The 14,748-nt window shown below is 37.0% G+C and overlaps 1 protein-coding gene across 7 annotated transcripts in view; it reads left to right on the forward strand.

Annotated features, from left to right (window-relative positions):
- Positions 1 to 14,748, forward strand: part of UBA6 (ubiquitin like modifier activating enzyme 6) — a 95,007-nt gene that overhangs the window by 39,982 nt on the left and 40,277 nt on the right. For all 7 annotated transcript variants that reach the window (XM_058181208.1, XM_058181207.1, XM_058181209.1 and 4 more), the window contains 5 exons: positions 826 to 929; positions 3,179 to 3,241; positions 7,200 to 7,276; positions 11,722 to 11,788; positions 12,717 to 12,860. In XM_058181208.1, coding sequence (XP_058037191.1) covers positions 826 to 929; positions 3,179 to 3,241; positions 7,200 to 7,276; positions 11,722 to 11,788; positions 12,717 to 12,860 — 455 coding nt within the window. The remainder of the gene's footprint in view (positions 1 to 825; positions 930 to 3,178; positions 3,242 to 7,199; positions 7,277 to 11,721; positions 11,789 to 12,716; positions 12,861 to 14,748) is intronic.

Consider the following 14,748-nt stretch of genomic DNA (forward strand, 5'->3'; position numbering starts at 1 on the left):
AGGAACCACCGATCTTTCTTGGTGTCTTGCTATTGATATGTAGTATGAGCCAACAAGTTTGGCGCACTTGGGTCCTTTCAATTAAACACCATTTTTTAGAACCTAGGAAGCATACCTTCTCTTTTGTGGCACCTTTTCTCTGGAATGAGGTTCCTCCTGATATCCATATAACTTCCACTTCCAGAAAACCTTAAAGTCTTGGCTGTTCTCACTTCTCTAAACAACCAATGTTATTTTGAAATTATTTTCTGTGTTACAATCCCAACTAATCTTATTTATGAATTTCATAGACATATCTTCCTCCTTTTCATCCAAGAGGCTTGTTAGTGGCCAATATTTAAATATTAGGCATAAACAGGCCAGTTTTGTCTAGAATTCCATGTCCCAAACATTTCAAGCCACTTAGGTTTATAGGATTCATTTTCAGAAAAACCACCAAAACTACCTTAGAAGAACATAGTCTGTAGAAGGATTCCGTGGAATGTTCCATTCCCAAACCAGAGAGTTCTGCATATTACTATTAAATACTTTTTCGTTTTATATTCTGATTATTATATAGTTCTTTTTGTGGTCATGGAATAGAATTTCATTACTTTTTAATGAACTTTGTTCCATTTTTATATAATTGTTTTATGATAGAGAATTAGCTTACTATTGTATTGGTTGATTAGTTCAGAACTGAGTTCAAAACAATAAAAGTCAAACTAGATGTGTAGGACGATACAAAACAAACATTTTCAGGTTCCTTTTATTTAAGATTATCAGATAAGTATAATAAAATCCGCCCCCCCCAACTGATTTCTCTTTCTCTCGCTCTGATTTCAGTGATATCACCTTATTCCTTCAGCATTGGGAATACTGAAGATATGGAACCTTATTTACACGGTGGTATAGCTGTCCAAATAAAGATACCTAAAGTATTTCATTTTGTAAGTGACTTTAAAGATAACTATTAACAGTATATGTATTTATTCTTCTAGATTTTATTGACCTGAATGTGATGAATTAATGTATGGGGAATAATCAGGAAGATTATTAAGAAATCTTAATGAGGCAGGCAAATACGGTTTAGCAAACATTATTAAACCCTGGTTTGATAAAGTTCACAAGTGGAACGGCAGTATTGAAGTGTATAAGTTATTTAAAAGAAACTGGCCATATGAAAAGGGAAGAGGAATGTGTTGTATATGAAGAAAGTACACACATATGTAGAAAACCAGGAATACTTGCTTGATACAAATTTGAATGCATACTTGATGCATATTCAAAGAAGAAGCTATATACATGGTAGGTATAAAAGTTTGGCTAGCTTTTACTACTTTATAACAAGTTTTTTGGCATAAAAAATAGGTTTTAAATGCTTCTGGCAGCAAACTGAGAATCTTTCTAATCTTTATTAGGGCTTTTACACATGGGATTGAGGTTTGCTGCCTTTTGGAATATAGCAGTTTGTCCTAAATATCTTGATCAGGATTTTATTGTTTGTGTGCCTGTTTCTAATTATTGGTCCTTTAAAACCTATTTTTCCTTCTGTTTTAAGTTGTTTTATTTTTTAATGCTTTTTGGTCAGAAATATGATTGTTACATATTTTTATTAGTTTCATTAGAGAATCAATTCTGAGTTTTTCCTAATTGAAAATTTTCAGCTGTATCTAAATAATATATACTTTGGCCTTCCTTCCTTACTGACTGCCTCATTAGTGACTGTTTGAAGTTATGACAGTACTTAACTTTGCAAATAATTTTGCAACCAATTCTTACATTTACAATTATTGCAGATCCTGCATTCACCTGATAACCACTCGTACTTTACAACCAGGGTGCATTTCAATCATTATAGCGTACCTGATTCATGTGATCACCATTTGTAGGCTTGGCAACTGGTTTGTGAGAAGCAGTTAATATAGAAGGCAGAAGTGAACCGCCCTGAGTCCTTCGGGAGAAGGGCGGTATACAAATATAATAAATAATAATAATAATAAAAAGTAAAACTATAAGTCACAATCATATGATTTTTTTTGTTTAGCAACCACAATATTTAATTTAATGATTGGAAGGAAAGCAGGATCATAAGGCCATGATGGTCATGTGATTTTCCACTTAGGCACCACAAGACTTAGCAATCAAATTGTCAGTCCCAGTTGTGGTTACTAAGCAAGGACTGATTCATTGAATAAACAATAACTGAACTAGTTAAGCAAGTTTTAGCCTAGCATTGTAACTAAAGAATCTCTATTTGTGAAATAGAGTGGAAAGAATAGAATAGGGTGGGGCAGGGCAGGGTGAAGAGAACAGAACAGAACAGAACAGAACAGAACAGAACAGAACAACATAACAGATCAGAATAGAACAATATAACAAATTCAAGGCAAAGTGTCTAATAAATTAGGAAGAATAGGATCCCATGAGAATCTGATGAGACACATCAGATATTTGTAAATTGTTTAGCTAGAATATATTACATTGATTTTTTTAAAAAAATATATAGAGCCTTTACTTTTAGTCTATTGTGTAAACTTAGCCCGTATGGTTGCGTTGAAAAAAGTAATTGAGTAAACCATAGGTAAATTAACAAGCCTTCTCAGAAAATGTTTAGTTCACCCATTTTAATATCCTAAAACAGCTGCCCCCAATCTTTTGGGCGCCAAAGATAGGTTCTATGCAGTATAATTTTTCTGCTGCCTGGAAAAGGGGCATAGTTTCATGTGCAGCTTGGATCCTGCACATGCACGGATAGGGCTTTGCTCACTTGTGAGTCCCAGTTCCTGGTGGGCTGCAGACTGATGCTGTTCACGGCTGGGGGGTTGGGTTGGGAACCCCTGTCCTAAAAGAATTTTGGTGCTTGGATGTAGGAGCAGTAGTACAGTACTTTTTAACTGATATTGTTTAACAATATAAAGATTATGCTCATTGTGATTGGCTTAACAATTATACCTTGTTGCTGGTGGTTTTTCTTTAGAGAATGGTGGGATTTTATCCTCTTGAAATTCTCTATTTAAAACATTTTTATTTTTTTGACTATCTTTGGGATCACATTCCATTTTTTTGGGTTGTTTCTGCTATTGTACTTTGCTAATATTAATGCATAAGTTTGAAAAATATGGACAATCGTAACTCAGTTTGCCTGTGATTATTTTTTTGTTTTTGAAATTATATATAGATTCTTTTTTCCCCCTAGGAACCATTGGAGAAGCAGTTGTATAATCCAACCAATCTTATTGCTGACTTCAGCAAACCTGAGGTTAGTTTATTTGGAATATATAAAAATAATTGAACTTAAAAATAATTTATTGAATGCATATGAATTAAATTAATTTTATTTATATGCTGTTTTTTCAAAATAGTACTTAAAATAGTGAAAAATCAACATAAATCCATTTAAATGAATAATATTTTTAAAATATTTAGATTCAGCAAAATTCAACGTTATGATGACATAAATTAAATTTAAAACAAATCAATATAGAACAAAATGTAGGCTATTAAATAATTGAAGAAAGCTGTGCTATCAGTACTAATTCATTTCAAGTATCATAGCAGAGTAGAATAAATAAATTTACAAATATTTAACTTTATTCTGTTGATTTTTTTCATTTATTTATTTGGTTGGTTAATTTGGTAAATTTATATAGTGACACGTCATGTATGTGATTCTGGGCAGCAAGCAAAATTAAAAAGTACAACACATTAGAAACAAATATAAAAACACAAAGCATTTAAAATATTCAAAGCAATAAATCCATTAAGACTATAAAGTATAAATTTTGTAGTCACAATATAGTCACTGTATAGATTCTGTACCTTCTATTGGATCCCTAGATCAGATAGTAAAGCCATGTTTCCAGGCTTTATTTAAATATTAATATTTTATATTAGTTGTCCACATACAGGCAAATATGTGTGTATATGGTAAGGATGAGGGGGTTGGATATGTGATTGTGGAGCTTGTAGATTTGGGTGGTCTAGATTCTAGAGCAGATGTGTCAAACTCAATCTCGTGGGCCGCATCAGGATTTTGCTTTCCCTTGGGGGGCCGGGGTGGGTGTGGCCTGGTCATTGCAGCCAACTGAGTGGGCAGGGCGGCAAGGCGACTCTCTCAGTCCCTCCAGAATGACCAGCGGGCCAACTCCACGTCTGTTCTAGAGTATTATTGATTTGATTATTGATGGAGGAAACTTATTACATCTAATAACTAAAGTTGTGATGTTCAGTAGCAACAAGATTTGGAAGAGTACCATTCTGCCATTCTGCCAGTTTACAGGAAGATTGAAGGGGCAAGGTTGTCAGGTAACTTAATGGAAGTTGGCAGCTGACTGTCTCCATGAGCTTGGTGCTGGTGCCCTTGGTTGAAGTGCTGGGACACCAATAAAGGAAATTTGCAGAACCAAGGAGCCTTAAAACCCATAACCATTCGGTTTTGCCAGAATTTGAGCCAAGCCTGTTTTCCCCATCCAGTCTCATATAACCTCCAGGCTTTGGACATCATTTGGTTGTTCTAAGGCAACCCATGGTTTGGAGCTACATGTGGCTCTTTGGGCCCTCTGCTGTGGCTCCCTGTCAGGTGATTCTACCACTGGCTGCCCTCGCCCTCCCCTCCCAGTCACTCCTCACCTGGCCTGAGAAGGTAAGGGTGACGGCAGAGTATGTAGAAGCGGCCGGGATGATTCTCAGGTGCCTCACTCTTGCTGGAGCTTCTTCTGGGCTTTGTGTGCCTCAGTTGCTTGGGGAGATGAGCGATCTACTCTCCACACCAAGACACTGGCTCGACACGCCTGTGACTGATGCCAGCCTCACTAAGACGGGTGGGAATGGGATCCGAGAGGAGGGGGCTATGGAAAAGCGAACTGGCCCGCAGCACTCAGCTATGGCTTTAAAACTTGCATGGGGGACTTTCACTGCCTGGAGGATGCTTTTCAATGAAAGCCACTGGCAGCACCACTCTGCTGGAGAAGTAAAGAAGCTTGGGGCAGCAGGAAAAGGGGACTGGCCCCACTGCACCTCACAGGCCCAAATAAGGGTCAGGCTTGGAGAAAGCCAGAGCGCCCTCGCCAAGGATGCTTGCCCATCAGCCAGTCTTCCCCTCTCTCTGTATCTCTCTCTCTCTCTCTCTCTCTCTCTGTGTGTGTGTGTGTGTGTGTGTGTGTGTGTATCAGAATCTCTGTATCTCTTCTCTCTCAGAGAGCCAAAGCTGGGCTAACCTGGGGAGCTGTCCTTGGGGTTCTTCGCTATTCCTTTTCTTTTTTCTTGGCAACTTTTTGGAAATCCAGGCTGGCTTAGGAACGAGTGCGAGCCACAGCAGAGTAACCCTCCTCCCCTTCCTCCTCCTCTTGGGACCCCCTGGCCAACTGTGGCCGGGCCAGGAGGGTGCTTACAAGCCGGGAGACTCTCAAGCAAGTGGCCAGGCTCAGCCAAAGCGCAGCAAAGGCACGCGCAAGGCAGATGGCCACTCGCTTGAGAAGGGTCTTCCCGCTCGTACATCTCCGTGCCCCGCCTCAGCCGGCCAAAGGGTCGTGAGTGGAGAAGGAGGGGGAGGAGGACAAGGGTCACCCGAACAGAAGCCTTTGCCACAACTCGCCCTCGTTCCTTAGCCAGCCCAGATTTCCAAAAAGTTGCCAAGGAAAAAGAAAAGGAGTAGCAAAGAGCCCCAAGGAGAACTCACCAGGTTGGTCCAATGTCAGCTTTCAGAGAGAGAGACAGACAGACAGACAGACAGTGAGAGACAGAGACATCAGAGAGAGATACAGAGACAGATACAGAGAGAGGATTAGATGGAGAGGAGAGGGAGAGAGAGATACAGATACAGAGAGATAAATGGAGAGAGAGAGAGACATGGAGAGAGGGGGGAGAAAAACAGAGAGAGACTCAGAGAGAGAGAGGGAGAGAGGTGGAGAGAGGGAGAGACAGACATAGCGAGACACACCAAGAGATACAAAGAGAGAGAGAGACACCCAGAGAGAGAGAGATACATAGAGAGGGAGAGGGGGAGAGAGACATACAGAGACAGAGATACAGAGAGAGAGGGAGAGAGAGATAAGAGAGATACAGAGAGAGGGGGAGGTGGGAGAGAGAGAGAGACATAGATACACAGAGAGAGGGGGAGATGTCAGAAGGGTTTTGTGGTTCCTGGTGGTTTTTAACAACCGGTTCTCTGCCCTAATGACTGGTTGGGTGGGCTACAGAGGTCATGTGACTGAGTGGGAGTGAATGATGTTGAGTTGGTCACGTCCACCCAGGTTTTGTGGCTCCCGGTGTTTTGTTTTCTGTGGGAAAGAGTCCAAATGGCTTTTTGAGTATTTAAGGTTGCAGACCCCTGTTCTAAGGCAAAGATGTACATCTTGATATCATTAACCTACTGATGATACCGCACTTTGTATCAATGTGTGTGGCTTCTGAGGTGATAATTGTTTTGTGGAAGAGCATTCCCCCCTCCCCCCTGCTGCAGTGATCTAGATCTGCTAGCCTTTTATAAGACTCTGAACATTTGCTGTTCCTCCAGTCTTTGGGGTCAGGCAGTTAGCTAAGTTCTACTGGTGATGAGGTTTTCTTTGGAGGGTTATTGTTTTGTTAGAGCATTATGAGTTTATAGTGGCAGTTATGATGGCTTTAAACATTGTATACAATTCAGATTTACTGTTGTCAAATGGGAAGCTCTATAAATTGTATGTATATATGAAAGTATGTGTGTACAAACACACATATCCATACATAGAAAAAGCAATATTATATACATTAATGCCAGAATACTGCTAACTGAGTTGCCTATCCCCTTAAAATCCTTAAGTCATTAATTATATTTTAAAATAAATAAAAAGCTATAAAAGAAAAAAGTGCTTGTGAAAATAATTTAAGTCTTATGGAGATTTGCAAAAAAGAATATGACAGATATCTACCATCCAGCTCAAACTGGATATGACTGTAAATTAAATTGAACAAAAACAAAATGAATTTCGTAGCATGTTCTAGAAATAGGATTTATTACGATTAGTGTCGATTTTGTCATATTAGTTAACATTAAAGATACCAGAATGTATTTTGCTCAGTGGGCTTTAAACTATGAAAGCTTATGTCATAATAAATCATTTAGACTTTACTGCCACAAGATTTGTTACTGTTTTTGTTGTATAACAACATAATATAGTTATCCTTTGGAAAACTATATTTTTTAACCTTGTACTGTACAATATTTGTTCTTTTTATAGGCACCTCTACAGATTCATATTGCTATGCTTGCTTTGAATGAATTTCAGGAGAGTTTTGCTCGCATGCCAAACGTTGGGTAAATATACTTATAATCATAGTTACATAAATATTATAATTAAGTAGTATAAATTTTAATAGATTTATATTTGCTTATTTCTTGATTTGATTAAGTTAAATTGCAATTTTATACATACTTAACCTTTTTAAAGTCTTATTTATTACAATGGAATTGAAGTGGTTTAATTGTAAATAAGAAAACCTTTATTATCACTTTTTTTTCTGTGAACACACATACATATACCTATGATATCTATATCTATCTATCTATCTATCTATCTATCTATCTATCTATCTATCTATCTATCTATCTATCTATGCATGTGTGTATACATATATACATATGTACATATGTATACATACATACATACTTATAGATATTAATCACATAATCATAGACTATTTAGAATACATAGTAGAAAAAAGTCTTGAGCCTCAGCGGCACAGTGGTTAGAGTGCAGTACTGCAGTCTACTTCTGCTGACTGCTGGCTGTCTGCAATTTGGCAGTTCAAATCTCACCAGGCTCAAGGTTGACTCGGCCTTCCATCCTTTCAAGGTAGGTAAAATGAGAACCCAAATTGTTGGGGACAATATGCTGTCTCTGTAAACCACTTAGAGAGAGCTGTAAAGCACTGTAAAGTGGTATATAAATCTAAGTACTATTGCTATTAAGGTTGATATTATATGGTTTAAAGCTATTAAAGAATCTAGTTGTTTCTGCTTCAGATATTCTCCAGGAAGGTAATAAAGAAAACAAGTCATGGAGAGAATGTGTAGCATCCCAGACAATACTGCAGACTATGGTCAAGCAGCACTTATATGCTATGTCCTGGATGGAAGGAATTGAACTTCCAATAATCCTTTCCGCCATCCTCATCACTCTCTGAACAGCCTTTCTGTTGGAAACAGTAATACTTCCAAACCACATGGTAACATAATACAACAAGTTGCTTTCAGTCATCTCTCTATAGAAAGTGGTAAGGATAGTGGAAGGAAGATATGTTCTTCTCATATGTCGCAGAAAATACAGATGATGCTGTGCCGCTTTGTGTCTCACTGATGGAGGACCAAGCTAATCTCCTGGTCAACTGCACTCCCAAAACTTTGATACTAGTTACCGACTCCATAGCTGAAGCGTTAATACACAAAGGTGTATGACTGTGTCTGCCCTTTCTGAAAGCAACAATGATTTCTTATTTTTCCTACATTTAAAACCAGGCTGTTTTTATTACACCAGTAATAAACACTCTACCTCCTTCCTTCCAGTAATCACCATAATATCATCCTGAATAAGACCCATTACTGTTGTACCATCTGGATACTTCACAATGTGGTTTGTAGCAAACTTTTCACAACCGTCATGGGTTAGCAAGGTGAACAACAATGGGTTAGGACACAGTCCTGAGGAGAACTTGTTCTCAAGAACATGGTATTAAAAATATTAGCCCCAACTCACACATACTGGGGCCTATCAATGAGAAAATTAAAAATCCAATTGCACAAAAGAATATTGAAGTCTAAAAGGCCCAATTTATTTACTAAATAAAGGATGAAGAATGATCGTATTAAATGCCAGACTAAAGTGAACAAATAGCATTCGCACATGAGTATTTCTTTCCTCTAAGTGTGCCAAGCTCACATGGGGAACATAGGAAATAGCATCCTCAGTGGAACAATTTGGACGATAAGCAAATTGAAGTGAGTCAATTGCTGCAGGGAGGTTGGATACAAAAAATACCTTTATCAGCCTTTCAAAACATTTCATAATGATGGACATAAGTGCAACCAGACAGTAATCATTAAGACCTGTGATTGAAGACTTCTTTGGCACTGGCAAAATAATGGCAGTCTTAAAACACGATGAAACCACGGCCAGCTGCAATGGTAGATTGAAAATATCTGTATGAACATGAGCCAACTCATCAGCCTACTCCCTAAGAACAGGCTTGCAATGTTATATGGTCCTGCTGCTTTCCGAATGTTAACTTTACATAAAATCATTCAGACAGAAGTAACATCAAAGCTAAGCACTTTCTCATCGGGATGGGGCACAGCTTTCCTTGCAGGGGTACTATTTGATACCTCAAATCTTCCAAAATAAAAAGTGTTCAGCTCATTTTAAAAAGTCCAGTTTATCCTTATAATATGAGACAGTTTAGTGTAGTTAAAGCACCGGGCTAAAAATTGGGAGATTATGAATTATAGTCTTGTCTTGGGCACAAACCTATCTGGGAAACATTTGGCCAGTCTCTCCCGCTCAAGTCTAGAGAAATCTTGCCCAAACCTGCAGGGATTAGTCTTGAAAGTTGGCAGGAGCCAACACTGGCACCAACAAAATTTATTTTTTCTCTCTCTTTTAGAAAGCAGGAGGAGTTAAAAGCTCAGTGTCTAATTCAACAATTAGTTGAGGCTTAATTAAATTAATTAATTATTTGCTTTTGGACAAGTTACTGTTTTAAGTAGGTTTTCATTCTATCAATCTTTCAGAACTGATGGACTGATCCAACTTTCTGGATCCAGAAGATAGTTATACAAACCTAACTTGTTTCAGGCTATTCTGCCCTGGAAACACTTGAAAACTGTCTGTTATTTATTCTATATGCCATCTGAGGAGGTAGAATCTTCCATTATCCTTGATCTGGTGAAATAATCTTGATCCTTGATCTGAGGAAATTAAAGTATTAAATTTCACTGTAGCTCAGAAAAACTGCAACCCATTTGACTATTTCAGAAACTTAAATTAATAACTCAACCAAAGGTTGGGCAGTCATCTGTTGAGGGTGGTTTTCTTTGGTTTGCTATATAGAGGAACTTAGGTTTAATAGCAAAATGGTCCCTTTCAACCATATGATTCTACCTCTTTTGGCCTGTTTTTCTTTCTCTAAACAAAAATATTTCCAGATAATCTCATTCATCTATCATCATGAAAGCCTTCCAAAACCGAGGAATAAAAACAATTTAAAAGCTTTCCTACAGACAAAATTGTCTGAATTTTCAGACAACTGTGCTGTTGTACTTTATGCTAGGGTAGAATTTTAGCCTACAATGTCATAGAACAGAATAGTTGGAAGGGAACTTGGAGGTCTTCTACTTCAACCCCCTGATTAGGCAGGAAACCTTATACCATTTCAGACAAATGGTTATCCAATCTTTTCTTAAAAGCTTCCAGTGTTGGAGCATTTATAATGTCTGGAGGTAAGTTGTTCCACTGATTAATTGTTCTGTCATTAGTAATAATGAGGGATAGCAAGGGGAGAAGATATCTTCTGATTTTACTTTCTTGATTTCATCATCAGAAATGTGTCAGATACTTCAAGGAGGCACATGGTGCTCAAGAATCAGCCTCCCACTTATTAGATTCTGTTGATAGTGGATGTCAACCCAAATATTATCCTAATTTTAATTGAAAGAGTTTTTATAATTTATTGAGCAGTTGCTTTCTGTTTGTGCCAAGTCTCATAATCCTTATGACTTTACTGTACCAGAAAAGTATTCTTTATATATTATAACAGATTGGTGGAAGGAACCACTCCATTTGACCCATCTGCATTACATTATTCTCTGTATAAATTAATCCAGCGCATTTCTCCAGAATTAAAATAAATTATTGGTATAAAAAAAATCTAAAACATTCTGTGATCAAATTAGCTTTTTAAAAGAGCACATGAAGAAGAAAAAGAAAATATTCTGTCACAAATTAAGTGGCAGCAACAAATTCCCTTTTCCAAAGCAGTAACTATTTTTAAAAAGTCCAGTAATGTAAGATTTTTTTTCAACCCAGTACTTTTCAAATATTTTGGGATTATAATTTTCAGATTTCAGAATTTATTGATTGAGAAGATTTCAAATACTGGATGAGGTATTTCTATTCTACTTTTCCAGGAATTTAAAAATTTAAAAATATATTATATATATATAAATATATATAATATAAATATAAAATATAAATATAAAAATATTTAATGAAATATATATATATTAATATATTATTATTATTATTATTATTATTATTATTATTATTATTATTATTATTATATTTTTATGCAATTCCCCTGGTTTTGATTTTTAAAAATTTTTGATATCAAGATTGCAGTTTATCTTTTATTTCTTCATACTGTGGTTGTTTTATTGGACAGCATTTATGTCTTATTATTGTGGATATTTTATATTTTATGTTTATCTGCTGATAGGCTGCATGATTCAGCAGCATAAAAATTTAATAAATAATACATCCACATGTTTATGAAGATTCTCAATCATCCAGGTCATGATTGTCCAGTTGCCTCTTGAAAAAGCATCTTTGGGACAATACATCCACATTTGTCAATGCCAAGTCCTTGGAAAAGTCTCAATAGGTAGACAGAAGATAAAAGCTAATACCAGATATCTTACGAAGTATGTGTGTTTATGTTTTATTTTAAAAGTAGCATAAGGTTGCTATATTGTTTTTGTTTTGGCTCTAGATGTCTTCAAGATGCTGAAGAAATGGTGAAGATAGCTCTGTCCTTAAGTAAAACGCTGGAAGGCAAGGTAATTCCTTTAAAGATCAGTAATACTTTAGTTTATTTTTCAGTTCGCTTTTCTTGAAGTAAATGAGACTGACATATATGTTTGAAAGTTCTGTTACTGTGGTGCACCATGTTGGCTAATAAATTAGAATTTACAAATGCAAAGGAAGTTATGATTACTATATATTTCTAAATATTTTTGCCAAGAATATTAAACAGGTTTTCACAGTTGTTTTGAATTAGGCATCTCTGAACACTAGTGATATGTTAACTATGAAAGTTAAGTGGAAATCTGTATATGACAAATTCTGTTCCAGTTTGGGTAGAAAATTGTATGTATGGTACTCCTCACTTAATGACAGTAATTGGACTGGAATTTCAGTTTCTAATCCAGTAATAAATCATGACATCACATTATCATATCACTTTGTGATGCCCATCCAGGCAGTTCCCATTGCTGTTGCTAAGGGAAAATTGTGGTTGGTTAAGCAAGGATATCACATGAGTATGATTAGTAACTTTCTGCCAACTTCCCACAAGCGAAATTAATGGGGAAGTCACTGGAAATTGCATGTCCTGGGTGGCTTGCAGGTAAGTCAAAGGGCAGGGGAACGTTAGGAGTGAGGTGTAGAATGCTGTGGTAAGTGCTTGTGGGCTAGTTAGGGATTGCTGCCATGCCATGTGGGTGTGGATGAGTTGGGGAGAGAGTCCTGCAGCATGATCTTGTGCTTTGTAGCAGGGCAGTTGTTTTTAATACTCCAGTTATTTATTTTTAAAATTGTATGGCTGCTTTTTTATATGATACATCTTTGCCAGATTATGATTACAGTGCTGAGAAGAAGGGCTGAATTTGAATAAGGAATGAATTCTGGATGAGTTGTTGGAAAGCTGTTTTTTATAGAATTTGTATATGTTTTCATATCTGTAATATTTTTTATTTTTAATTATAGCATCAAATAAATGAAGACATTGTGAAATGGCTGTCAAGGATGGCTCAGGGCTCTTTAGCTCCTCTCACAGCTGCGCTTGGTGGTATTGCTAGTCAGGAAGTCTTAAAAGCAGTGACTGGAAAGTTTTCTCCCCTGCAGCAATGGGTAACGGCTTATTGCTTTTGAATTGAGTAATTCATGTTTATGACTGATTTCAAATAATATACTAAGTATAATATAATGTTTTGGTCTTGTGTACTATAGGAATTTAGCCATTGTTTAATAGACCATGTTTTTTGTGAAGAATGTATAGCCCGAGGCAGGGGTGAAATCTAAAATTTGTTACTACCGGTTCTGTGGGCATGGCTTGGTGGGGGGTGGGTAATGTGACTGGGTGGACGTGGCCAACTTTTTTTTTTTTTACTTTTAAAAACATTTTTTCTACAACCTCTTTGGCTGAGGTTGTAGGCATGTAAAAAAATGCCTTTAAAAGCCTGTGATGATCAGGCAACTCAGCTGGGATTGCCAAAGGAAAAAAAGCTTTTAAAGGGTTCTGACAATCCCAGCTGAGTTTTTAAAAGCCTTTTTTCTACAACCTCTTCGGCTGAAGAGCTTGTTTAAAAGGTTCTGGCGATCAGGCAACTCAGCTGGAGCCTTTTAAAAGCTTTTTTTTTACAACCTCTTTGTATATAAAGAATATGTTTTCTTAAATAATGACAGAAGTTTAATTAAAAAGAGATGGAAGGAGCATTAAGCTTCTGTGGTACTGTACAGTCTTACCAAAATGTGGACTCCCTGGTTCTCTGAGTTTGGTTATCTGCTTGAAAATATTTTGTTATCCAACTATGTTAGTGCTAATGAGCATGGAGTTTCCCCCCTGTTTATATACAATAACTTTCTCTGCCAGTGTTGATGGGGATCTGGTTTTTCTCCTTGGTAATTTCTTGATTAGGGTATTGTTTTCTGCTTTACAGTTTATTTGTGTTAATCCCTGCTTATCTAGTTTTGTCATCCCATTGTTGTAATTATATTTTAAGGATTTTATATTGCCATATAACAATATTTTAGGGTTTACAGATGTTTCAAAAGAGGCATTTCATAACATCTGACTTTTAAATGTATGCAACATTTTCCAGGTTCATTTATAGGCAGTCTTTGACTCACGATTGGTTGTTTAATGACCATTTGAAGTTATAATGGCTCAGAAAGAGTGCTTTATGATCCATAAAATACTTCCAGCCATTGCAAGACATTGTAGGGACCCCTCATGCAGCTACATGATTGTGATCTGAGAACTCAGCATTCTATTTTCATTTATTACCAATTGCAAACCATCCATGATCATATGATCACCATTGATAGTTTTCTCTACTGGCTTGCCCAGGAAGCTGGCAGGGAAGATTCCAAGCTGCTGCTACCTGCCAAAGGGTGAGGGGAATCCTTTGCTGGGCTTGAGAAACAATGTTAAATGTTTCAGGATCCTTCATTCCTCCAGTGCAGTGCAAGAATTACCTTCTGCACACAGAGGGAAGGGGATTCCTGTAGTGAGTTGGACTAAGATCCCTGCATGGAAGGGATCTGCTTACCCTCCTTTGGCAAGCAATAGTTTTGCTTTATATGTTTAATGATTTTTTGTGATTGCAGTCTGCAATGACTGCAACTAGAGGAGCCGTGATTGTGGTCATTGAGCAAAGCAGTCACGTGGATGTCTCACTTAATGACAAGTTTGCTCAATAACCAAATTTACAGTTCCAGTTGTAGTTGCACATCAAGGTTTATCTGTTTTGAAAATTGTTGCTGGTTGTCATTGCTTGCATGTGGATGGGCAGTCTTTGCATTTTGCCTTAGAAGAGCACACATGCATACATGCAGAGACAGCTAGGAGCTGTCTCTAAAGCGCCATTCAAGGCTGGAAAAAGATAAAGTTCTTTAAAGAAGACTATTTCATTTCTGTATTCCACATGGTAAAAAGGTGTTTTAAAATAATTTGCGCAGTCCTAATATACAGTCCTGTTTGGAATCTGACTTTGTGATTTCTGATCACTGCATTTCT

This window comes from Ahaetulla prasina, chromosome 4 (assembly GCF_028640845.1).
Source record: "Ahaetulla prasina isolate Xishuangbanna chromosome 4, ASM2864084v1, whole genome shotgun sequence".
Classification (NCBI taxonomy): domain Eukaryota; kingdom Metazoa; phylum Chordata; class Lepidosauria; order Squamata; family Colubridae; genus Ahaetulla; species Ahaetulla prasina.